This window comes from Microtus pennsylvanicus, chromosome 1 (assembly GCF_037038515.1).
Source record: "Microtus pennsylvanicus isolate mMicPen1 chromosome 1, mMicPen1.hap1, whole genome shotgun sequence".
In the NCBI taxonomy this organism is placed as follows: domain Eukaryota; kingdom Metazoa; phylum Chordata; class Mammalia; order Rodentia; family Cricetidae; genus Microtus; species Microtus pennsylvanicus.
Window position 1 is genome coordinate 3428741 of NC_134579.1, and position 27099 is coordinate 3455839.

The window sequence follows — 27099 nt, forward strand, 5'->3', positions numbered from 1 at the left end:
AACTGAGTTTTCTTGATATTAACCTTGTGCTTGTTAGACATACTATATTCCAGGTCCAGTTTGACAGTGCTTTAACCTCGCTGATGCCCCAGGGACAGGTAGGCTCTTTCTGTTTCATCCCTGGCTCATCTGCAGGAGCAGGACCTGTTTGCAGTTGTCATAATTGTAATTCTGGGACTGTCTGTGAACTCTGGCTTCCAGCTCACATTATTGTTTGGCTTTACAGTGAAAAAGCAAAGCAGCAATGATTCCTGAAGAGTCCCTTCCTGGAGGAAATTTCCAGGGAAAGATATTAAAATAAGTTACATTGTAGCTAATAAATTATTTTGTGGAAAGTTTGAAAATGACTTAACTTCATAATCAATATTTAATGTTATAACTTCCACACACTTTAGTATTCATTTTAGTATGAATTTAATATCCTTTGCTTAATTTTTGTTTTGTTTTGTTTTTTCGAGACAGATTTTTCCTCTGTAGCTTTGGAGTCTGTCCTGGAACTAGCTCTTGTAGACTAGGCTGGCCTCGAACTCACAGAGATCCACCCGCCTCTGCCTCCCAAGTGCTGGGATTAAAGGCGTGCGCCACCACCACCTGGCTTGTAGTAGCATTTCAGCTGTAGTTTCATAAATAAAGCTTGCCTGAAGATCAGAGAGTAAAACAGCCCCACTGGTTAGCATTACTACCAGGCATGGTAGCACACACCTTTAATCTCATTAGCCACACTAGTTGCTATAGAAACCGGATAGTGCATGGCTTTAATCTCAGTGATGCATGCCTTAATCCCAGAACCAGAAAAGATTCTAAAATGGGAGGAAACAGCTCTCAGACAGTCTCATTCTGAGATTCTTGGAGGCAGGATAGCCATTTTGGAATTGAGATGGAGGTAAGAGCCAATGGCTGGCTGCTTTGGTTTTCAGATCTTCAGATTGAACCCCAATTTCAATTAATAGAAACCCTCATGCTTCACTGCATAACAGTTGTAATGAGAAGTGCAGTCTCAGTATATGCAGCTAAATAGAAGCACATCTAGCCAAGAGGAAAGCATTTATTCATTCATGTATACCCTTTCAAAGACTCCAAGTGGGACATGAAATTTGTTGCTTATTCCTTCATAATAGATGAAGACTTCATTTATATTATAAACTACTTTTTAAAAGTACGTGAGGCTAAGTAATTTGTGAACCTTAACAAGTGACTATGTTCTGAAAAATGTGCCTGTCCTGGTTTCATTTCCAAAAACAATTTAGAGGAGAAAGGGATTTATTTCAGCTTACAGTGTCAGGTCCTACTGGGGAAGTTACAGAGGCTGGGACTTAAAATAGCTAGTCACACCCATATTCAAGACAAGAGAGAGGGGGCTGGAGAGATGGCTCAGTGGTTAAGAGCATTGTGTGCTCTTCCAAAGGACCCGAGTTCGATTCCCAGCAACCACATGGTGGCTCACAACCATCTGTAATGAGGGCTGGTGTCCTCTTCTGGCCTACAGACATATATGCAAACAGAATAGTGTGTGCATAATAAATAAATAAATAAATAAAAGACTAGAGAGGAAAGAACGCAGGCGTGCTCACTTGTTTGTTTGTTCGTGCTCAGCTCAGTCTTTCCGCTCTTACACAGTTTAGGACAATCGGTGTAGGGAATGCTGCCACCAGTACTGGACTGTGTCTTTCTGCATTATTTAACTTACCTGGGACAACTCCCTATAGACATGCCCACAGGACAACTCAATGTAGACAACCGTTCATTAAGAATTTTCTCCCAGTTAATTCCATGTTATGTCAAGTTGATGATTAAAGCTAATTATCACTGTGTCACTGGGCAATTTCATCATTTGGTGAACATCACAGAATAGACTTATGTAAAGAAAGCCGACTATAACTTCACTAGGAGACATAATCTTAGGTGAACACGGTCATGTATGTCTCCATTACATGATTGTAATTAGGGATGAATGCCTGTACTTTGAAAACATAAATTCAGTGAATATTCATTATCTGCTATGAAAACCAAAGTGATGATCGAGACACATACCTCCTTTTCCTGGGCTCCATTTTGGGAGATAGCTAGCTTAGTAATTTAAAAGATGAAAAATGTTAAAGCAAGAATATCACTGAGCATAAGTGGACTGCATGGTATTTCTCGGCTACCAGATTATCTTCTCTCCCTTTATAGAGAACATATTTCCCCCTCTCATTGTTGGAGAACTGAGTAATAATGGGGGAGCTTGATGACTTTTATATCAATAAGAATTCAGTGAATCTGTTGACCTTCCTTCTAATGTGTCCTGGAAGATCTGAACACTCTGAGGCCCGAACACTGGTGAATTTGCAAGAGAGGCATAAAGAGAGAGAGAAAGAGAAAACAGGAGAGGTTTGGAATGTCCCTTAATATACAGTCCAGAATTTTCCTCTTGGAGGAATGAAAATGCGGAGACTCTAGTTGTACTTGAAAATAAAGCAAACCTGTTCTGTTTTTTTTTTCCATTGAGAAAAGGCATAAAAGTCTTCAGTATTTCACAAAGTTTCATTGAATATTAATCAGATTATAACAATTGATAATTACTATTTTCACTGTTAAAATTACTATGATTACTTTCTTTCCCACTCTGTTTATTATTTTAATAGATAATGTAACCAATGCAGAGGGTTGGCAAATAAATATGACCTTGAATATCCGTCCATCCACTGGCACTGGAATTATGCTTGCCTTGGTTTCTGGAGACACAGTGCCCTTTGCCTTGTCCTTGTTGGACTCCAGCTCTGAAAATTCTCAGGTAACCTTATTCCCAATATAATTGAACCTCTCTTTTGTTTGACTTTTTTTCCTGACTTGTCAGCTGATATCCAAGTTCTGGAAGGAAAAGATATTGGTGTATTGAGAAGCCTTTGCATCTAGAGCTATGGTTTGGTAGACTCATGCATGGGCTACCATGGATGGAAAAGTCATGAACAGGTTACTTTGGGCATAACACACATATTCAGATTGCTAGGAGACATCATAGAGGGCATACAAATCTATCTACCCAGGTTCAGAATCTGTGAAATATTATGGGGACTTATCTGTGTACAAAACAGGGATGTGATAACAGTCTGCTCTCAGCTGCTTTCTGTACAGTTGTAATTGTTCTCTCTTGCACTTTTGTCTTTTACCCCACAAGTAAATCAGGAAAACAAGAGAAAACTGAAACCATTCCCCTTAATTTCTTCCTACTGACTCCAATTTAGAATGAAGAAGAACAGGAAAGTCTTAGATAGAAACACAAACTTATTCAGGAGATCCATGCCATTCCAATCTCTAGTAGTGCTGATTGCTAACACCTCCTCCCAGTTCCTGCTCTGTGCACTCTTGCAAGTTTTTGCAGACAGCTTGTTTATGCCAAGATTGGATTTTTTGTTTGCAATGTAATAAACAAAAAGGTGGGATTCATCTTGCAAATTAGAGTGTAATTTGTTGTGAGTTTCTGTTCTGTAACACCTCTACACATCATCCCTGTCCCGCCTCACCCCATTCCCAGTCTCCCTGTGTATCCCTGGCTGTCCTAGAACTCACTATGTAGACCAGGCTGGTCACAAGCTCACTGAAATCCATTTGCTACTGCCTCCCAAGTGCTGGGATTAAAGAATGCACCGAAATGCCTGACTCGGCCTTCTGATTTGATGAATTCAGGATGGGAATGTTTGTAAAGTTAAAGATTTCCTCAAGTTATCCAGAGCTGGGAAGCACAGAATTTTCACTCCTTTTAGGATCTCAACCCGAGAGGCAATTGCAGACTACATTTACTCTCTGGGAACCGTCATAGCATCTCTCTCCATTTTTTGTTTTATTTTTTTCTGCCTTACTTTGTGTATTTCCTCTTTATCATCTCTAAGTTAGCAGAAGAGGTCGCCCTCAGCAAGTTGAAACCTTTGAAATTGCCAGCAGCAAAATAAAAAAACACTTTTTTTTTTTTGAGTCTCTCCCTGTACCTACTGTAACTATTGCTCCCAATGCCTGGTCTCTCTTTTTTTTTTGTCCACATTGTTCTTGGGCTGTGTGATTACTTGAATGACCCGGACATTTTCTACTTTGAAGCATTCTAAAGAACTCTGATTTTTCCCCAACACAAAGTGCTCCCTTCCTTTTCATAGGTAACTTTTGAAATTCGGGAGACTTGTATACATAAGTATTCCTGAGGCACAGCACATAAGTTTCCTTTATTTGATGATATAACTCAGCTGATTTAACTTAATCTTCAGAGGCCAGTAAACATTTACATCTTAATTAATTAATTAAGTGGCTTTGCCCTTGGTGCTTGTTTATATGAAGTCTTTGTTCTGCTCTTTAGGATATTCTGGTATTTGTTGAAAATTCAGTGGTGGCTCGAATAGAGGCCATACCTCTGTGCTCTGAGCAGCAATCCCAGCTAAACTGCAATGTCAACAGAAATGGCCTAGAACTGTGGACCACACTTAGGAAAGATGCCATCTATTCTAAAGATCTCCAAGAAAAGCTTGCCATCTTGGACAACGCAATCAAAGGAAACGTGGCCACTTATTTGGGTGGCATTCCAGGTATTTCCTTACCTTTTCTTTGCTTCTTAAAGTGTGCTTTAAATCAAATGTCCTCTGGCTTTGTTTGTTTGTTTTTATTGAGATAGGGTCTTTTTACAGAGATCTGACTGCCTTAGAATTTATTACTGTAGACCAGGCTGGCCTTGAACTAAAAGATCTACTTAGCCCTCCATTCTGAGTGCTGGAATTAAAGGCAGGCACTAGCGCATCTGACCAAATTAATAATATCTTAAACATGGAATCTTAGTAACAAAACATTTAAAGACAAAATTTCTAATATCCTTTACACTTGTTTTGGAGGCTCATACCAGCATTTCATCGGTATATATATATTTTTTATTGTTGTTGGTTTTTTTTTTTTTGAAACAGGGTTTCTCTGTGTAGCTCTGGTGGCTGTCCTGGACTTAGCTCTTGTAGACTAGGCTGGTATGTGTATTTTTAATGGTAAAGTGAGACTAATTGATTTTTTGCTACATTTGGTGTTCTATACCAGAAAGAATATGTCATTTAATTCTTATGATAATATTGTAACCTCAACACTTTAGTTTATCCATCACTTATCCAATATTTGTTCACTCTATATTTAATTCATCAATTAAGAAGATCTGGGGGAGAGAAGAAGTGGGAGGAGCTGGAAGAAGTGGAGGGAGGAGGGCCGTTGGGATGTACTGTATGAGAGAATAATAATAATAATGATAATGATGACAATAATAATAATAGTAATAATAAAACCCCATTTGCCCAGATAAGCAACAAGCAATTGTCTCTGCAATGGAGACTTTTACAATTTATTTTAGGAGGCAGACATTAAACAACTCACAAGAAGATATCAAAATAACTAAAATTGTCATGAATTCTATGAAGAAAAATTACAAGTCAGATTTAGAACATGAAAATAAGGACCTGATTTGGTTGTGGGGACCAGGAAGAATCTCTCTGTAAAGTATAGATTTGCTATTTACAGGGTTAAGCAAATATAACTAGGTGGCAGGAGTGTGCACTGCCCTGTATAGAGGTACAACAATCAGCTTAGGAGTATAGTATAGTATAGGATGACTGAGGCATCCTGGATCAAGAGGTAGTGCAGGATGAGCCTATAAAAGGTCTGAATGGGTAACTAATAGACTTAGCTTAGGATTTTGTTGTAAAAGACCTGGGTGTCATTACACTGTTTAAGACAAAGTAGTGGCATATAAATATTATAATTTTAAAATTTAATTCTGGATAAACAAGTAGAGCGGGTCAGGGAGCAAATATGGGTAGAGCTGACCCGAGTTCAGAGGCTGTGGAGTAATCTGAGGACAGAGTAATAATAGCGTTAATAATCACGCTACATTGACAAGCACACACTAGTCTGGACACCATCCAGGGTCCTCAAATGCATCAATTATTTAAATGTTTAGAAGAGCGATGTGGAAACTACTATCGTCACTTAGCAATAAGGAAACTGCTGGACTAGGGTGGTAACATGCTTGATTGCATAGCTGCATACAGTGACTCCAAAGAAGCAGAAATAAAACCAGAATTTCATGATTAAAGAACAGGTAGGTTAAAGGATAGCTCTTTAGGTATCTGACATGGATCCTTTCATGGTAGGAGTGCATATTCAAAATGGGGAAAATTGGAGGAAACTCACGTTCATGTTTTACTTAATATTGTACCTATGATATTGGCTTCAGCATTTTTTTAAATCTTTTAGAAGCCAAACAATTTTTATTTTAAATTTGGAGAAGACAAATTTTAAAATATTCAAATTTTCTTTATCCAGAATAAGATTCCAGTTCATTTTTTTCATGTTTTTAATTTTCTTTTTTTAAAAAATTTGTTAATTTATTTTACATCCCAAGTGCAGTTTCCCTTCCCTTCCCCTCTCAGTTCCCCTCACACCTCCCTTGACTTTAAAAGCAAAAAGAGAGACACAAAGTTATTTGGAAGCATTTTCCAGTCCTATTTATGGACTATTCTGTGGACAATTCTGAATTTGATGTCTGAATTCATAACCTTTATTTTATTGCTTTAAATGCTCAAGGGCCTAATGTCCCCGACACAGTGCTCTTTGCAGTAGTGGTACTTTCTTGTTGGGACCGCCAGCCCGCAAATAATGACATGAAGACTGAGCACTAATTATGAAAGCTCGGTCATCAGTTTAGGCTTATCTCATTAGCTCTTATAACGTACATTGTTCTGCTTTTATTAATCTACATTGTGCCATGTGGCTTCGTTACCGCTACTCTGTACCATATGTCTGATCTCTTTAATGTCTCCTGCATGCCTAGATTTCTCCTCTTTTTTCTCTCCCCGAAAATCCTGCCAAACCTCTTCCTGCATAACTATTGGCCATTCAGCTCTTCAGCGGCCTTAGTCAGAGACACATCTTTACAGTGTACACACACACACACACACACACACACACACACACACACACACACCTTTCTAATATTTTGGAGAATGGAAGGAAATGGGTTCCAAAGGTTATAAGTAGAAAAGTTCCACAGAGTTCAAGTCATCAGCTTGGTTAGTTATTAGGAAGCATGGATGCAGTTAAATTGGATGAACCAATGACCTCTGTATTGAGATTTATTCAAAAATTAGTTGACTGCAACTTTAACAAATCAAAGAATGAATTCATTTTAAAGGCATAAAAATACAAAATTTGCAGCAACACTAAGTGTAGTTGATTTTAAAGAAAAAGTGAGAAAAAATGAGAGAAGGCAAAATAGAAATATTTATGAGTATAAACTAATCATGTTCAAATTTTTTTATGAATGAAAGTTAAGAGGAAATTGAGTCTGAATTTTTTTTCAAAACTAATTTCTGTTTATCTAGTATATGGATATTTTATGTATCCTGTAGGTAAATTAGTGTCATTGTCAGTGATGGCATTGTGGATAAAATAATGCATAATTTGTGACATCAGCCATACTTGAAAGGGACTCCTAAAAGATGCTTTTAGCTCATTGATAGAAATTTTATCACTCTATTGCAAACCTGAAAGAAGAATTTTTGAAATTTCTATTTCTGGCATAATGTGTTTTGAGAAGGATGAACAAGAGATAATAAATGTTCACTGTGAATTCAAATCCATGAAGGAGAAATGCCAAATGAGAGGAAGGAGGTGGGTGCCTTGGACCACAGTTCTTAGGAAACCCAAGATGTGACATGAGCCCTGAGGACAACCCTTGGTAATGAGAGTGAAAGGCGCGGCAAAGCCCAGTGGCCCTAATGACCTTAAACGACTCACTAAGGAACAATTCAAAAGGTTATTTTGTAGGACAGTGTTATCACATAAAAGTCAGGCTTTTATTATGACTTGCTTTTATGCTCAGCCAGAAACTATTTCTTGGGAAATATAAAAATCTGTTTCTGTTCCAGAAATTATAAAAAGGCATGTTTTGTCATGACATTTAAAAAGGACTTCTACGGCACAATTCAGAGTTGAAGAGATGATCTAATGGCACTGAAAATGTTGCTCAAATTTAAAGAGAAACTGATATATAGTATTTTATAGTATATGGGGAATATCATAAGCATATGCTCTTTTCTTCCTTTAGTTTGGGTGGAAATGACTGTTTATGAAATAAGAACAACTCATGATATGCTGAGTTCCATGCCCAGCATAACATGTATTTGGTGAATGGAATCACAATAGCTGTTTTTTCCTATAGGGTTAGAATTTGTTTGGAATTGTGAAACCTGGGTAATTCTTCTAACTGTAAACAAGATGCAGTGGTATTAGACTAATGGTCAGACACTTTCTTGGCAGATATTTCCTTCAGTGCCACACCACTGAACGCCTTTTACAGTGGCTGCATGGAGGTGAACATCAACGGTGTGCAACTGGATCTGGATGAAGCCGTTTCTAAACACAATGACATTAGAGCTCACTCGTGTCCGTCAGTTAGGAAGACTCAGAATAACGTCTGAAGTCTGTTTTCTGAGCTTATAATATCCCTTCCCTTGTAATTATGCTCCTGTCTCTATCACCAGCTGGCAGGTGTTACCTGTGATGTGCAATGTTTGAAATTATGTGGTACCTTGTCCCTCAGATCTTTGTTATATGAATCATGTTTTAAAAAGTCTTGCTTCTGTTGCAGTCTAGAATTTAAATAACGAAGCACATGAGATCTTTAAATTTCAGTTTATTTGCTATAAATCACACTGCTTTAGTTTGTTATTTTAAATGTAAGATTTCACTGTCATTGGAGTAGCATTTAAATCTCTATTTTTCTCAGAAGCGAATCAGCTAAACCCCAACAAAGGCTTGTGTGGCTAAATACTACCAGCTGCAGATAGACACTGTGTTTTTTGTTGCTCCCCACCCCACCATTATGACAGCAGCAGAGCTGATAACATTCTGGGTTGAATAGAATGTCTCAAAGCTTTACACCAAAATATTTCCTTGGAGAGGGAAGCGGCTTGCTCAGGCTTCATTTTTCTTCCTCCTAGCTTTATACTTGGGTCAACACCATCAGTGAAGTAGAGAACAAGGACAGATTTTCATGGGGACAGCAGCCCTTGGGATGCTGCCCCTAAGGCCTTGATTTCTATCAAAGACATCAGGTTAAGCTGGAAGGGGTGTGGACACTGGTTGGACATGTCTCCTAAACTTGACCACATCAGGGCTGAATCAGAAAGGCAGCAATCCTTAGTGGTGGGGAGGAGAGTCAACACGCAGAGAAATTCATAATTTTCTGGTACTCTGGGTTTTAATGACATTAGATGATTTGAATGTGATTGTTGAAGTTGAAAATGTGATGAGAAGTCAAGTAGGTTTTTTAACAAAAAGATAATGATAATGGGGATTCTGGAAATTGTTATGTTCTATCTCTGTAATGAAAGAAGTATGGAGGTAAGGTTGTCAAGCATTTGCTGGTAATGCATTGCAAGGGACAGGCTGTTTTGTTGTTCCTCAATTGATCATTTCAGGTATGCATCAGACATTTTGTTGCTGTCTGAGAAATTAAATTTTATTTTATTGTAGATATTTTACACCACATGAAAAATAATAAAAATTATATGTATTTTTAAAGTATTTGAGTAATGTTTTTATTTGAATAATTCACAGCATAAAATTATATAATGTACATCTGATTCTTCATTTATCATAGTAGAACTCCAGCTGAAAGACTGGCAACTCTGCAATACTTGGCGAATGGTTATATCGGTTGTAGAGTAAAGCTCAGAAAGGGAACAAGAGCAAGTGTAACACACACCGAGTGCGGAGTGCCTACTGACCATTGTATAGATGACTTATGGAATGTAAGTTTTCTCCTATTATGTACAATAAGTGATGAACTACAGCAAAAGACTACTGATTATGCTGGTATAAAAAGAAGATGGGAGTGAGAAGGTGGCTCAGTGGATAAAATGCATGTTGTTCAATCATGATGATAAACTGAGTTTGCACGTATCAAATACTGTGTGTGGTAGCTTGTCCTGTATCCACAGCATTAGCGGATATAGGCAGAAACAGCTAGATTCCAGGGACTCACTGGCAATCAATCCAGCAGAAACTAGCTCAAGGTTCAACTCAAAAAATTATGATGGAGAGGAATCAAGAAAGGTATTTTATGATTCCACATTTGTATGAACCCTCCCCTATGTACACAAATACACTTAACACAAAAGAAGAAAATAGTAGATATGATCAAAATATATTATATACATGAATGGAATGCCACAATGAAATGCAGAATTATGCTTAATTAATTAAAATATGCTAATAAAATGAAGGCACAAGAAAAATAGAGAAATATAAGGAAAAGAAAGGAAATAAATAAATTTTCATTTTGGAGATTCTAAACTTCTCATTGAATAATACTATATACTAGGATAACCATTGGGTTCCCATTGAAAGCTTAGTGGGCTTTTGGGTGAATGAGGACACACATTGATTTCTATTACATTTCCCTATAAACAAGTCCTGTCTTTCTAAGTGTCTCCTCTGTGCTTTCACCCAGGTATCTTATTCCATTGTGTTCATGAAAACCCTCCTTTGCTTTCTTTTTTTTTGCACTTTTTTTAGTTCTTTTTTTAAATTTATTTATTTATTAAGGATTTCTGCCTCCTCCCCGCAACCGCCTCCCATTTCCCTCCCCCTCCCCGGATCAAGTCCCCCTCCCTCATCTGCTCGAAGAGCAATCAGGGTTCCCTGACTTGTGGGAAGCCCAAGGACCGCCCCAGACAGAAATCTCCAAGTCCAAATCAGGAGCAGAAGGACACGGAGCACGAGCAAGGAACTCAGGACCGCGAGGGGTGCACCCACACACTGAGACAATGGGGATGTTCTATCGGGAACTCACCAAGGCCAGCTGGCGTGGGTCTGAAAAAGCATGAGATAAATCCGGACTAGCTGAACATAGCGGGCAATGAGGACTACTGAGAACTCAAGAACAATCACAGTGGGTTTTTGATCCTACTGCACTTACTGGCTTTGGGGGAGCCTAGGCAGTTTGGATGCTCACCTCCTTTGCTTTCAAATCTACTTTTTTACAGATTAAAAGGCATAGATAGTCAATCCCTACTTTCATTGGGTTCACCATTGAGCTTGTAGGCCTCAACCCAGGCTACTCATTAGCTTCATAGGATCAGAATTTTTTTCTTGGAAAACCAGAAGTATAAAGTGTAGACCCAAACTTACTCTCAGTTTACTCTATGCGTTCCTCCTCTCCTGCTGTGGGACAATGGTCTGTACCCTGTCACTTGAATTTTAATTACACGCTGATTGGCAAGTATCCAGGCAGGAAGTAGAGGCAGGGCAAAAAGAACAGGAGAATTCTGGGAGGAGGAAATTTTCAGTCTGCAGTTGTCACCTAGACACAGAGGAAACAAGATGTGACTGCCTCGCTGAAAAAGGTACCAAGCCACATGGCTAACACAGACAAGAAATATGAGCTAAAATAAGTTATGAGTTAATAAGAAGCCTGAGTGAATAACAGGCCAATCCGTTTATAATTAATGTAGAGCTCTGGGTATTTCTTTGTAACTGAGCAGCTGAGGGACTGGGCAGGACAGAACCCTCAGTCCACACTGTCCTTCCATCCTGAAACCTGTGTATATGTGAGTGTGTCAGTATACAGAAGGATAGATGTGAACCTGAATAATTGTGGAAAGAGATAGAAAGGAAGATGAAGGCGAATGATTGGTGTTGCTGCTGCTGGTGGTATTATTCATGGTGGTGGCATGCATGCGTTATATGTAAACACAGGTGGGAAGCCAAAGATGAAGAAAAGAAATTATTAGAAAGGACAAGGAAGATGTGAAGATTAATTCATTGAGAGACTTAATAAGATAAAGAATAGGAGAGGAGACAGAAGTGACACAAAAAGATAACATGAAGAATGTGTGGCAGTGACAGAGAAAAAACAAAATAGGAAAATAGATGAAATGTTTATTTTTATGTAAATCCTTAAATAGAAGTAGCCAGTGATAAATTGAAAGCCATCAAGGGGCAGAGGATTGGAAAGAGAAGATCATAAAGATGTAGTAATATAAAGTATGTAGAAATCCTCAAAAAAGTAAAAGAGGAAAATACTAGAAAGAGAGATACACTGAGATAATACAGACATAAACAGAGATGACCAAAAAGGACCAAAGGAGCATAAGAGATTAATGTAAACCTCAGGGTGAGGGGAAAAACAGATGAGTAAAGAATCAAAGAGAGGGGATAAAAAAGAGCAAACATAGATTGAAAAAAAGAATAGTAGAATAAAGATGAGGACAGATAAAGATTAAAATAGAGAAGAGAATATCTTTGAAAAAAGTAGGAAATTGATGTGGGATGTCCTTCTTTATACATATTGCTCTTATTAGTTAATGAAGAAAGCTCCTTTGGATTACAGCAAGGCAGAATATAGCCAGGCTGGAAGAGATAGAGGTAGAGAGCAGGAGGAGTAAAAGAAACACCATGTAGCTGCAGATGGAGACAGACAACATGTAGCTGTCCAAGAAGCAAGAGGTAACAAACAATGAACCTCATGCTAAAATATAAAAAAAATAGAAATGTGTTAATTTAAGCAGTAAGGGCTATCTAGGAATATGCCTATGCTATTGGAGTAACAGTGTTGAAATTGATACAGTTTCTCTGTGATTATTTAGGTCTCAGTGGCCAGGAAACAAATGAGCAATTTCTACTAATGGTGCCCATCATCTGGGGGCATGGATCCACATAAGACCTTAAAAAAATATTTAAAAAAAGATGGCTTCTAGACCCACAAAAGCAGTAGCCAAATGCAGCTTCTTGGTAGCCATATTTTTTTTCCCAGATAGGCTCTGTTTGCAGGTGGCAAGCAGAGGTTTGATTTTTTTTAAGAAAAGGCTTCCTGACTTGGTGTAAGCAGTAAAAACTGCAAGCTTCTTTAAGGGACAGATTCCTGGTTCATGCTGGCAGAGTGAACTCTGACTCTTTTAGGAGGTTTTACACTTAAATGGAGTCTGTGAACAGCATATTACATAGATTGATTGTGTCTCTGGAGCTGGGGTGGTGTGCATGGCTCACAGAGGCATTGAACATGCCCCCCCCCCCACAATGTTGAACTGGGCGGAGCAAACAGGCAGAGCCATGAAGTTGGTCCTAGCCCTGCCAGCTTATCAACTAAAGAAAAATGCACTCCTGGACAAAAAAGGATTTCAGATACACAATAGGACAGATTCAGACTTAAAAGACTTTGAATGAGACACGGTGTGTTTAAAAAATGTACACAGGCTTGGGAGAGAGAGAAAAAGAGTATAGGAAATTATTAAAAGCAATAAAGAGTTTTAAAAAATGAAAAAATTCTTTAAAAAGCCAGAGTACAGAGAGTCATAGATTAAAGGAGTAAAGAAAAGTAAGCCACATAAAGATTGAATATACACAGTTCTAATACACAGAGAGTCTGGATTATGTATATTATTGTGTTTTCTTTAAATGTTTTGACTGTGAATGAGCTAAATACAGAGAGACATTTCATTGTATTAGCTGCTAATCTAAACCAACACATATATTTTAACAGTATCTTGACTTCAAAATTTGAGTCTAAGGATATATTGCTTTGGAAAAGAGGCTCTACTTTTGTTTCCACAGAAGTTGAACCTGTGGATTTATTCTAGGGTAATGTAGTTTGATGGAAGAAGACCCCCCCAAAAGTCTCTGTGAACATTAAAAATACTTTGCCCAACAAACAACAGGAAACAATTTGGAGAAAACTACACCCAAATTCCCAAAATGATTGTTTATAAAAATTTGTTTTCAATTAAAGGGGTTTGATTATAAGTAATTAATGGTCACAGTCAATTTCTAAAAAATAAAATAAAATAAGGGGGATATGATATAGAGATGAATACTTTGCATTGGTATGGCTCTTGGTTTACTGATACAAATTTAAGGTCGATTTTGGTACACTGTGTATATGATATATATTCCTGCTCTTATTTAAGATATTGTGCTTGTGAAGTTCATTTAAAAATTTAATATATCATTAAAAATTACAGATTAATAGATAGTCATTTATAATAGTCAAACTTTTACTCATGTTGGTTAGGTTTCTAGATATATAGAGATATATTTCAGTTAGACAGATAATCTTCAACATTTCAAAGACCTACAGAATATGGCCTTTAATATTTTAAGAACTTAGACTTTTCTTAATGGAGAGGGCATTGAAGAAACTCCTTATGGAATTTGCCTTCAAGTGACAAGGTTAGCCATTTGGGCAAGAAACTGCTCTTGCCTGGACTGCTTTATGGTGGTATAAAGTGGATATGCAGGACCCATAGGAAAGGAACCAGTGAACTTTGTCAGACTAAAAAAGGTGGGATGGTCCTTTAGTGTTCCTGCTTCACAGAAGAAAGTGCCAGACCTTATGCAGGGCACAAAGGAAAGTTACTGGCAAATGGCCAATATAAGCAAGACAGTGTTTCAAATTTTCTGCTTCATGGAAAAGTCTGTCAGATACTATCAGCAAGTAGGCTGAAGATGGGTGCATGCAATGCTACAGAAGAACTTTGGATGACTATCTAAGCAGTGAGATGTCTCTGTAAGTTCTAGAGTTTTGGAAGTTGCTTACAAAGCACTTCCTGATTACTTGGGAAATATTATATGTTTCTGGGTTCTTTGAAGATTTGAAAACATATAGTTATAGCTTTCCATAGTTATGATAAAAGATAAATTAGATATGAAACTTTCCACATACAAATATACTAAATATTATAAATGTAATTCTTTCTTAATACCTGTTTTGTTATATGTAAAAGTTAAAACCTTACCTTTTATTTAGACAGAAAAGGGGAAATGACTTGTGATGTCCTGCATATTTGTTCTTATTAGTTAATGAATAAAGCTGCTTTGGCAAGGCAGAATATAACCAGGCTGGAAGAGATAGATATAGAGTGGATAGGTAGACTCAAAGAGATGTCATGCAGCTGCTGAAGGAGGTAGAAGCATGTAGCTGCCCAAGAAGCAAGAGGTAACATACCACGAGCCTTGCGGTAAAATATAAAATAATAGAAGTGGGTTAATTTAAGATATAAGAGCTACTTATGAGCATGCCTAAGTTATTGGTCAAACAGTGTTGTAATTAATACATTTTCTGTGTGGTTATTCAGGTCTGCGTGGCCATGAAAGAACAAGCAGTCTCCATTGATAGGAAATGATCAAATAACAAAAAATTGTAGCTGTCTTTGCAAACACCAAGACCAGCAGAATAGTGCCTTATGTGATTCAAGAAGGAAGTCTGGTCCAACATAATTCAGGAGGTAGTGTTGATTTAAAGTTTAAGCATTTGACACCAAGCAGTGTTTTTAGGCATTTGGAAGTAGAGAAAATTTAGGGGAAAGTTTTCTTATAATAATTAACTCAATCATATGTGTACATCAAAGCTTAAATTTTTACTATATTGAAAATCTTTGTAAAGTATATGTGACCTCTTCCATAGAGATCAGTTCTGTAGATTGAATACATGTGAAACCTCAAGGGTCTGGGGAGGATCTTGTATAGTCCCAGTCATACAGATATCACCTCTGCTCCCATTTGTAAAATACATGTGACATATTCCATAAAGATGGGTTCTATAGATTGTTTGAGAAATAATTTCAAGATAAGTGTCTGGAGAGGATTATTAATAATCAAAAGTCATGGGGAGTCCAGTGTAGTCTGGCCATACTGATCGCACAGAGATCACCAGGCTATTAACCACATCGATTCCCAGCCTCCGTGGTGGAAAACAGGTTATACACCTCTTCCTTTGGAGCATGTTTAACCTTCTTGGTTTCCCTAGTGTTTATCTATGAGTACAAAGACTTCTGTTCCCTCCTCAAAAAGTAAAACAGAACAAAATAAAACAAAACAAAAAAACCCACAGAAATAGACAATGATGTGGGATTCCCCTCTGTATGCTGTGTATATCATTGGTTAATAAAGGAACTGCTTTGGGCCTATAACAGAGCTATAGGGAGATAGAACTAGGCAGGAAAACCTAAACTGAATGCTGGGAGAAAGGAGGTAGACTAAGGAAGAAGCAATGGAGCTGCTGCCAGAGACAGACATGCTGAAACTTTGCTGGTAGGCCACAACCTTGTGGTGATACAAAGATTAATGGAGATGGGTTAGACTAAGACGTAAGAGTTAGCTAAGGAGAAGCTAGAGCTAATGGGCCAAGCAGTGATTTAAATAATATAGTTTCTGTATTATTTCAGGGCTAAGTGGCTGGGAACTAACTAGCCGCATCCTCCAACAAGACAATGAAGGAGAGAGAGAGAGAGAGAGAGAGAGAGAGAGAGAGAGAGAGAGAGAGAAAGAGAGAGAGAGAGATGAAACGTCATAAGGAAAGAGAAAGAGTAGGTCGGAATGATACCCTAATAATTTATTCACAGTGAGGATATCAACCTGTGGAGATGAAGTTGTAATAGTGTGGAGTTGGAACTAATGGTCAAATATCAGCTAGAGATATCACACCATAAATTGTCTCTGATTTCTTTTGTCATCTATTATTCCTCTGTGGGATAAGGCAGGAAGCTATTCAGTTAAATGTCATTGTGTGAAGACTCATGTAAATGCTGCTAATTAGCTTCTCCCTCAGGCTGGATTTTTAAGACTGCAATAATAAAAGTCAATTGAACCACTACTCTCAAATCTCTTGTTTGTTTCATGTTCATCATTTATCTCTAGTTTTTTTCTAATGCAGATTCTGAGCACTTTCTATTTGTAAGAGATGTAAATAACAGCCCCATTTATTCATCTGCTATGTGTAGGCTACACACAGTGTGACAATCACCATCTTCTTTTAGACACCTGGGCTGTGAGATTGAGCAAAACACACATATATAGATAGATAGTTATGTTTGGAGATGAAAAGAACATTAGCCATCTAACTCAAAAGGGAAAAGTCATTTCTTTCTGTGATTCCTTTTATGTATTTATAGATGTGTTAATCGATTTTCCATATCACAGAATATGTGAGAAAAACTACTTAGAAGTAACCGTTAGTTTGTTTTATGGTTTTTGTTCATGGTCACTTGACTCTAGCTTTTGGGTTTGCCTGTGACAGAGCAAAGCTGTGTATTCCAAAAAGGCTGAGAAGGTGAAATGGGTGGGCTTTTGAGGTACTAATACCCTCTCCAAGGGATTCATTCAATGACATAGCATCTTTCCACCATGTCACACTTTCTACAGGCTCCACCAGCTCCTCATAGTGGTGCCTGCTGGGAAATAAGCCTTCAACACATGACCTTTGAAGGAGAAAATTAATACCCAAACCATAATAAGAAATAATTTAAAACAAATTTTCTCTTAATACCTATATATATCTGATACATTGGTTATGATCTCTGGAGAATCTTTTTTTCTTAAAGCACTATTTTGTTTTTATTTGCTCCTTCAGTTTACTGCATAAGTCAAACCAACAAAATTAGAAATAAAGGTGAGATGCGGCCACATTCCCTCAGTTGTTTTTCTTAAACAACTCATTTACCCTCTCCTGGAAAGCTTCTTTAGACACTGGTCTAAATTTAATTCCTCATGAGAACTGTAGGTAGGCAATGGTGGAGCATGCCTTTAGTCCCAGTACAAAGGAGGCAGAGGCAGGATGATCTTTGTGCGTTTGATATCAGTCTGCTCTACAGAGTGAGTTCCAGAACAGCAAGGAGTACGTAGAGAAATCCTGTCTTCAAAAACCAAAATCCACCCCTCTCAAAAAAAAAAAACCCAAAAAAACAGAAAAACAAAAACAGCAAAGAAAGAGCTGAGTTAGTCCTGCTGTTCAGCCTTTTTATAAGTTCATTGATTTCCTGGCCAGTAGTTACTTTGTTTTATTACCAAGTTCTCTGGACTGTTTCCAGTGACCATGGTTATATATCTGCTTACTTTTCCTGACCAGGATTTTTGCCTTATTAATTTAGTTGTTTTGTAGCTCTTACCAATATCTTTTGGTACATCTTTCTTAATTTACTTAGCTTATGTTTATTAAGTTTATTTGTGTGTTTTTTGTGATAGGATATTGTTATGTAGCCCATCTTGGCCTTGAACTTGATACACTCTAAATTATCAGAATTATAAGCATTGTTACATTATTGAACTTGCTTTATATATTTTTTATGCCAGTAGGATAGCCATCTCTACCATTATTTAGAATTTTCCAGAATCAAACCTCTATTCACCTTTGTAGCACTTAATCTTATTTGCACCTAGTGTATCCTGTGTTGTTATTTTATAGTGGCTTTCTCTGTAGATTATATTTTTTAATGAAGGGCTGAATGTTCTATGCACACCAGTAACCAGCATTCAAAAAGTAGCAAATGCTTTTGAATAAAAAAATTCCATTACATATGCATTCCTGCTTCCTCACCAGCTAGATTAAAAATACTTCAATATGGGGACATATATTCCATTATTCTTTTGGGATCTTTACTTATTTCTAGACTATCTCTTTGCCTACTGAAATACCAAACACTTCATGGAAAACTTTGACTCATCAGAGTTTTGAGGTACAAGTGGAAATCAGGGAATAAAGTAAAAAGGAATGAAATGTGAACTTTTTATGTTTTTTTTTTTTTCTTTTAGCTTGCTGAGATGAACTGTCATGCATTTCATTGCCACTTCTTCTAGAAGAGTGTCTTAATAATAGAATTTTTTGAGTATTTTCAGCAGAGTATTGCCTAGGGAAAAGTAGAAACATGGACATTATCTATGCTTGTGTTCTCTTTTCCAAGAAAGAAGAATGAGTTTCCCCTGTTTAAGATAATAACCAGATGATTTAGAGGAAAATGCACTGGACTCTAAAGAGATATTACCTGGCCAGAAAGATATTGACATGCAAACGTACATCACATTTTTCTTTTCATTCTTGGAATTTATATCTTGGGCAAAACAGATGACTTATATTATTATAGAAGTTCCCACACCCACAAATCATGCCAGAGCTGTTTCAAAGGGATCCTTCAATCCATGTCAACCTGAACATGTCATTATTTTCAAATGCTCTTACAGAAGGAGTGTTTTATCATGACTTTAAACATCTCTGAGAATAACTGAAGTGAACTCTACTCACCCACAAAGAAAAATAATCACAATTGCTTATATTTAACAGACCCACTTTCATCCTCCCGACTTAAAAACTAACTCCATATTTTTGTACATTTTGTGTTTTTTCCTGTAGTTCTCTTTTTACCTCTCAGTCTGTCTTTAAAGATAAACTTATATTTCAACCTTAATTTTGCTTCATGCCAATAAATTCAAACAGAGCCAAAACACAAGCTCATTTTCTTTGAAGATCTCTACCTTTTCTCATTTCTGTCATCTCACTCTAACCTTGACTGAATGACTTAGCCTCTTATTTTTCCCGTGACTTAGACTTTCTAACTAAAATTCATAGAAAATAAAATAATGCTATTTTAAGGTCATTCTATTATCCTTAGTATACTTACAATGTGTTTATCAGTTTCTTTACTTTCCTCTAATTCATCCCCTGAGTTAGTGGTCTCCAGAGAAGCAAAACAATAGGTAGATGGGTAGATTAGAGGTAGATTAGGGGAATTGCCCCAAACAATAATACACACTAATTTTTTCCTATGATATGCTGCTAAAACAAAACAAACAAAGCAAAACAACAAACAAACAAAAAGTTTAGAAAGTAAGAAAAGCCAGGGGTGAAATTAGGTTGGAGTCCCAGTAAGTAGATAGCAAACTTCTTAGTTCAGACAGTTGACCTGTGAAGAGAAGAGTTCTTTCATGTAAATCCTGGAGATCACAGAACTTGGAGCTCTGATGTCAAGGGCAAAAGGCAGATCAAGGTGATCCATCCTTTCTCTGCCTTTTGTTACGGGAGGTCCTCTGATGTACTGAATGATGCTGTCTGCAGTGCTAGAGGTGGACTTTGCCCCCTTTATTGATTCAAATGCTGAGCTCTCACAGACACACCAGAAATCATGTTTTACTTCAGTTTGGAAATGACAGGAATTTGTTTCTGCAAGGTGGCAAGTCCAGTTACTGGCAAGGGAAGGGCTCATCTGAACTGATGATAGCATCTTAAATGCTATGTCCTTTCCTGGTGGATGAGATGGGGAAAAAGGGTCAAAGTTAGGTGATAGCTTTTACACTAGGGCCAGGAGAAAAGCTCATATACACTGTATTTTCAGGTGTATATTCATTTCTCTATGCCTTACAAAGATGTCTTCAGCATCTTTTTCTTGTGTGTGTGTGTGTGTGTGTGTGTGTGTGTGTGTGTGTGTGCACGCATGCGTGTGTGTTTGATACAGGGTTTTTCTGTGGCTTCAGAGTCTGTTCTAGAACTTGTTCTATACCAGGCTGACCTCAAACTCACAGAGAGCCACCTGCCTCTGCCTCCCAAGCGCTAGGATTAAGACATGTGCCACCACCAACTGGCTAAAACCGGTAATAGGATCTTATTATGTAGTTATGATGAGTTACCAAGGTCAGCAGAAATAGCCTGTATTTGCTTTGGGGGTCCATGGGGCATTCCTGACTGATAACTTGTAGGAAGGTATCCTGTGCCTTGTGCTCAGACTTCCATAAATTAACCACTCTTCTGGGAACAGCATTGTCCACACAGACAAGATAATTCTGGTCAAATTTATATATATATATATATATATATATATATATATATATATATATATATATATATATTTTAATTAGCTTATACATAGTAGGTTTCCATCAGGAATGTCCACACATACTTTGTTCTGGAGAACTTCCATTACTCTCTGTTGTCCAGCATTCACCACCCTTTCCCCACTCAGTCCATTTAGTCCCATCTCACACTCAACAGATCACCACTGAAAGCTTCACTTTCTCCCTAGGTAACTTTCTAAGGTTCTACCTCTTAACTCTAACACCGCCGAGTAAGCTTGAGCATATTAACTTAGGGAGACAATTTAGAATGTACCCTGTCTGTTATCAGATATTGGATTATACTGTGTAAAGACATGCCACTGATTAGTTTAATAAAATGTTGAATGAGAAATAGGTAGGTGGGATTTCAGGAACAGAGGATGCTGAGAAGAAGAAGGGCAGAGATGCCAGGGATGTAGACAAGCAGCAAGGGCTTTACAAAAGTAAAGGCAACCGAGCCACATAGAGGACATAGATGAAAAGATATGGGTTAATTTAAGTTATAAGAGCTAGTTAAAAACAAGCCTATTGATATATTGATCAATATATTATTATTATAATTATAATAACAAGTCATCTGTGTGTCATGATTTGGCAGCAGGTGGTGGGACAAAGAAAGACTAGCTACACCTGTGTTGTTGGCCATTTACTAGGTTGTGGACCTTGTAGGAGCTATGGCAGTTTCAAATTTGTTGTAGTAAGAGGCTGCTTGGTCGTTTTCTGGCTGCCCAGACACCTGAAATAACCACGCAGAAACTGTATTAATTGAATCACTGTTTGGCCTATTAGCACTAACTTCTTATTTGCTAACTCTTACATCTTTATTTAACCCATTTCCATTATTTTATATTTTACTGCGAGACTCTTGGCCTACCAGCAAGATTCTGATGTGTCTGTCTCCTGCCACATCTCCATGGCTTCTCCCTTGACCCTGCCTTCCTTCTCCCAGCATTCAGTTTAGTTTCTTCTGCCTAGCTCTGTTCCACTCTATCAGGCCACACCAGTTTCTTTATGAACCAATGGTATTCACAGCATACAGAGGAGAAACCCACATCACCAATTCCCAAGGATTTCCTCCTTTCTGCTCATGTTGGCTGAGATGCTTCACTAGTCCCCATCGTTCCATCAAAGAAATTGGTGGGAGTGACCTGCAAAACAGAAAGAATAAACTCCTATCACTTTAGGTGACCAAGTTTGTGATAATTTATTACAGTGCCCCCCCTCCAAGAAATAAGAATAAAGCCTGTGGCTTTTCAGTTCAGAGGTAGCAAATAAGAACATTTTCTTTCAAATTTCAAAATTTGGTCACAAAGTTTTAAATTTGTTTTTTCAACGTCTACATGCAATTTCATTATATATTTTGAATGGCTTATTAAATTTCATGGTACGCTTGTAAGCATGAAACATCTGTACTTGAAGCCTGTATTCTTTCTTTTCCTTAGGCAACAGAAATGCTTTGAGGCTGGTGATTGCTTCTTCCATGGACAACTCAGAGTAAGATCCTTAGAACTGTAGATTTAGGATGCTTTCATTTACAGAAAGTATTCAGACCTATTATCTACAGGTACCCCTGCCATAAAACTCACAGAGACTAAATTAAGAATTTCTACAATTGATAGGCAATTAATGTGTGGCCTAGTTTTAACTGTATCCTTACCACCCTTCATTATAAAGTCCTTTTGACTAAAATTTGTCTACTTGGTAATATGGTTTGGTTTCCATAATAAGCACTCATGACAAGATAAGGAGTTTCTATTGTTCCAAGTTTCTACCTGATCCAAAATGTCCCCCACCCCATACCTCCTATCAAGAGGTCTTTTTCCTTATTCCCCCCTCCATCCAATGCCCCAAGTCTAATCCCTTAATGTTACTGAGAGAGCTCTTGTACAAAATACTCAGAATATTCAACAGCCACAGCATAGGAAATGCATTTTTTCTTCCTGTGATCTTACCAGCTAAGCTAACTTGTCTCTGATTTGAAACACACACACTTCCATTTTGCTTGTAAAGATGTTCTTAGGATCAGATCCTCAGGATCCGGATGCTGTAGCTGACCTGTTTGCTAAGCTCTTTCCTGTGGTGTCTGACATGAGAGAGAGAGAAAAATCCACGCAGGTTTTTTTGTGTTGGTTTTTTCAAGGGGGCTGGTAGTACCATGAATAACTACCACTAGGTGGCAGTACATGAATGTCCTATGAGTTGAGCCCTGTATGTTTCAGGCTGTAACAATGTAAATTATGCGCTTCAAACATGAATGTATCCAAATACACCTCTCCTAGTTCAGAGAACATTATTCATATTAAAATATTGTAAATTTATGCCCATCCTATTGAGAATTACTCCACCGAGGAGCGATAAAAACAGGTATGTGTTAAAAACGTTAGCCTGGATTTCGTTTTAGAGCAGACCCTAATCAGACATGTATATTCAGCAGAAAGGAAACCGCACTAACTCTTCAGTTGCTTGGAACTCTTGTAAAGTTCATTATTTCACTTCTAAGAGGTCTTTCCCCTGTAGAATTAATTCAGGACACCCCAGAAAATTAACATGCTGAATTATAATGAGAGACAATAAAACACTGAAACTTCAGGGCAGGTGGAAAATAGCACCTTTTTTTTTTAAAGGTGCAACTTTGAAATCAATATTTGTATCAACCAAATGGGAATAAAGTCATTAGGTAGGGGAGTATAAATATTTTAAAACATAAACGAGGAAACAGAAAATAAACAAAACATGTTTCATTATTTATATGAGTGTTAACTCTCATGATACTTGTCCTTAAAGTAAGGGCATGAAATAAAGAAGTCATTCCATTTTTCATACATTTTTAATGACGCTTTATTTCCATTATTATATTCTCAGGCACTTTATTACATATTTTAGTTTATCTGGCATACAGTAGGCAAGCTCACAGGCCTTGGCTTCATTTAATTAATTGGAAAATGTTTCTGATAGTTAATTGGTTCTCTTGGAGAGTAGGAATTCAGATTTTGACTTCCAATCTCTGTGCCATATTTTTGTCTTCCTTATTAGTTGTTTATTTTAAACATACCTGAAAAACATCCTTTATCATTTACTATTAGACCCTACTTGAAACTTCATCTTTTCTGAGTTTCATTGCGGGTACACATGGTCATTGATAGGGATTTCCTTAATTTTTGGGAATTATCTTCTGGCAATGCGAAGCATTGAGGAAAGCTCCTCGTTGTCTGGTGGATGCTTCTCAGAATGAACAGCCATTGATCAGTTTCCCTTTATTTGGCTGCATCAACTTCACCATGTGCAACGTCACAGTGGGCGTCTGTTTCGAGAAGACAGAACTTGTCTGCTCCGGTTTCATCTTTGGATAAGTCTGTTCTCTATTGCTTGCTTCACTCCCCACCATCCGCTTTGTGTACAGAACATCCAAACGCCAGAGGACTCAGAGCAAGTTAAACTTTTTCATTCTCTTCTTCCCTCGTCATCCCTCCATCCTTATTCATTCTTTCCAGTTTTTCCTCTGTCTTTTTTTCTTAATAATTGAATTGAAACTTCTCAAGAACAGATGAGAATGAAAAATGTCAATAGGGAATTGCACTATTGTCAAATTGCAACCTCGAGGGACAGTGTAATGAGCATCAATCTAAAGTGATTTTGGACTAGATTGCATGGTTATTAGAGGCACATGTAAACCATATGTAAATTAAGTTGTGACCTGCTTACATATTGATCTTGAAAGTCATAACTAACTCCTTAAATGCTGCTTACTCTGACTATCCTGAACTTTATCTTCAGCATGAAAGATTGCCTCTATTAAAAATAACAACAATATTTTCATTTCAATTGCTTTCACTACGGAGCCAAAGTGAGCATATGTGGGCCGTTGCTTCACTCCGTCATCCTCATTTGTTTGGCCATGATAATTACACTCTGTAATGAGGCTGAGCTTTCTTTGAGTTCTAACTCTGAAATGATGCATGTTGCCACAGTGAATATGTGCTTTAAGGAGCTGGCTCCATTTCCCCGTCCTTAGGACTGGAAGATTGTGTTTCCTTTCTGGATGAATTAGAGCAGTATATTTGGGATTATATTTCATTAGTTTTATTGCTGCTTGTTAAGGTTTTATTATCCTCTCTGTTTTATGTTTCAGATTGGCAAACACTCACCAGCGGTGCTAAGTGACTTGATATATATGAATCATAACTTTGTGACCGAAGAATCTGCTGTGTGCAAATAGAGTGGGCCACTGGAAGTGATATTTTATAATGCCATTGAGCAATGCATTCACAGAATGGCTCCTATTCATGGAGAAGCAACCCTATTTCAAAGTTCCTTCCATCCTACTTGAAGTATTCAGCATCTTTCACAAGTGGTACATAATGTGCTCTTAGTAAGAATTCCTTCTTTCTGAATCAATGTCATTTATTGTACACCACCGCTCTCTGTCATGCCGCAACAATTCAATCCTGTCTGTAAAGCAGTCTAGCAACAGAAGAAATCTGAAACCCTTCATGTTCTTAGGTTGGCGCTACTTCATTCGGCTGAATGAAAAGTTGAGCAGGCTAAATGGAGTTACATGTCACATTGATGTGCTACCGGACTGATCAGGAAATACCAGTTCCTCCACAGCACTCCAGCTCCTCTGACCTAGTTAAGGGCAGTTTCTTGCTCTGTATATGGAGGTGAAGAATTATACTCCCTGAGACAATAATAATGATTACTGAAACAAATATGACCATCACCAGAGAGGTCATGATTCAAAAACACCACCTGAAATTGGGCTGTTTCTTAAGATATTTCACTTGTAAGATCTTTGCTTTTTTTTTTTTTTAAGTAGTGGTGATGTTTCCTAATTCAGAGTGTGAATTCATGTGAACACTCTGTCTTTTGAAAAATGATTCACCTATGAATCCTTTCAAAGACATTGCTATTTTATGCTTTACTTACTTTGCTATTGATATAAAAATTCTGCCAAGCAAAGTGCTCAGTTACCAAATAACCCAGAATGCCTTAGGTATTTCAGACAAAAAGATGTGTGTTCTTTCTGAACGTGGCAGACAATGAAGGCTGAAGAGAAGCCAAGGACAATGGCACTAGGTTACGATCCTAATACATGAACTGGCTTTGTGGGAGCCTAGCCTATTTGGTCACCTTCCTGGTCCTGGATAGAAGTGGGAGGACCGTGAACTTCCCGCAGGGCAGGGAATCTGGACTGCTCTTCATTCTCGAGAGGGAGGGGGAATGGAGTGGGGAGGAGGGGGAGAGAGGGAAGGGAGTGGGGGGAGGAGGCAATGTGTGAGAGGAGGGGGAGGGAAATGGGAAATTTTTTTTTGCAACAACTAAAAAAAATAAAATAATATAATAAAAAAAGATGTGTGTTCTGCAATTTTATTTTATTTTTTTAAAATATTTATTTAATTATTATGTATACAATATTCTGTCTGTGTGTATGTCTGCAGGCCAGAAGAGGGCACCAGACCTCATTCCAGATGGTTGTGAGCCACCATGTGGTTGCCGGGAATTGAACTCAGGACCTTTGGAAGAGCAGGCAATGCTCTTAACCACTGAGCCATCTCTCCATCCCCCTCTGCAATTTTATATCGTTGTCTTTTCTTAATACTACTTTAAGACACATTATACCAGGTGAATTATTCATGAAATCAAACTTCCCCACACAAAAGCAAATCAGTAAAATACAATCAAACAAGCAACACAGACAACGAAAGCGTCAATGTTTGTGAGAGAAAAAGAGACAACCTGGCAATGTCAGCTTACTAGCTCCAGAAGTAGTAGAAACTCCACCCTTTTGGAAGAAGCACTGTGAGTGTCCCAGGGTTTATACCCAGAGAATAGAGAAGTAACAAGAACAGGAGAGTCTAGTAGTTTCTACAACTTGAAGGAAGTATAGGGAATCCTGTTTAACTTTCCACTGATTCCCTCTCCCCAGGGATCCTAGAAGGGAAATATCTGCAAATCTTTCACTATCTTAGGAAGACCCTGGAATTTGAAGGCAAACTATGACAGCAAATTGTTTTAAAAGGAAACAGTCACATGAGACGGGCTTACAAGATACTGTGTACGGATTTACCTCTCGTCTCTCTCTTGCATTCTCTTAGCTTCAGCCTCTTTCAGTTCCCATGCTGCTTTGAGGCTATGATGGGCAAAGGAATTACACAGGCAAAATCAAAGAAAAAAGGGAGGGGGAATTTGTAGTATATACTGTGAGAGGAAGTTAAACAAAACCAATAAGGGCAGAAGAGATGCTGAGTGAAGACCCGAATTCTGATTGCCAGAAACCACTTAATGCTGGGCTTAGCAGCATGCCTCTATTATTAGTGCTAGGGAAAGGGAAAGTGAAGACAAAAAAGATCTTAGAGGATGCTGGTAACCAATCTAGCCAAAATGGCAAGCTCTAAGATCAGAGAAAGATTCTATCTCAAAAACATAGGCGGAAAGAGATAAAGGAAA

At 37.8% G+C, this 27099-nt stretch overlaps 1 protein-coding gene across 1 annotated transcript in view; it reads left to right on the plus strand.

Annotated features, from left to right (window-relative positions):
* Pros1 (protein S) overlaps positions 1–9579 on the plus strand; it is a 68768-nt gene extending 59189 nt beyond the window's left edge. The window contains exons 13-15 of the mRNA XM_075951256.1: positions 2625–2773; positions 4325–4550; positions 8314–9579. Coding sequence (XP_075807371.1) covers positions 2625–2773; positions 4325–4550; positions 8314–8474 — 536 coding nt within the window. The 3' untranslated portion in view covers positions 8475–9579. The remainder of the gene's footprint in view (positions 1–2624; positions 2774–4324; positions 4551–8313) is intronic.
* The last annotated feature ends 17520 nt before the right edge of the window (positions 9580–27099 follow it).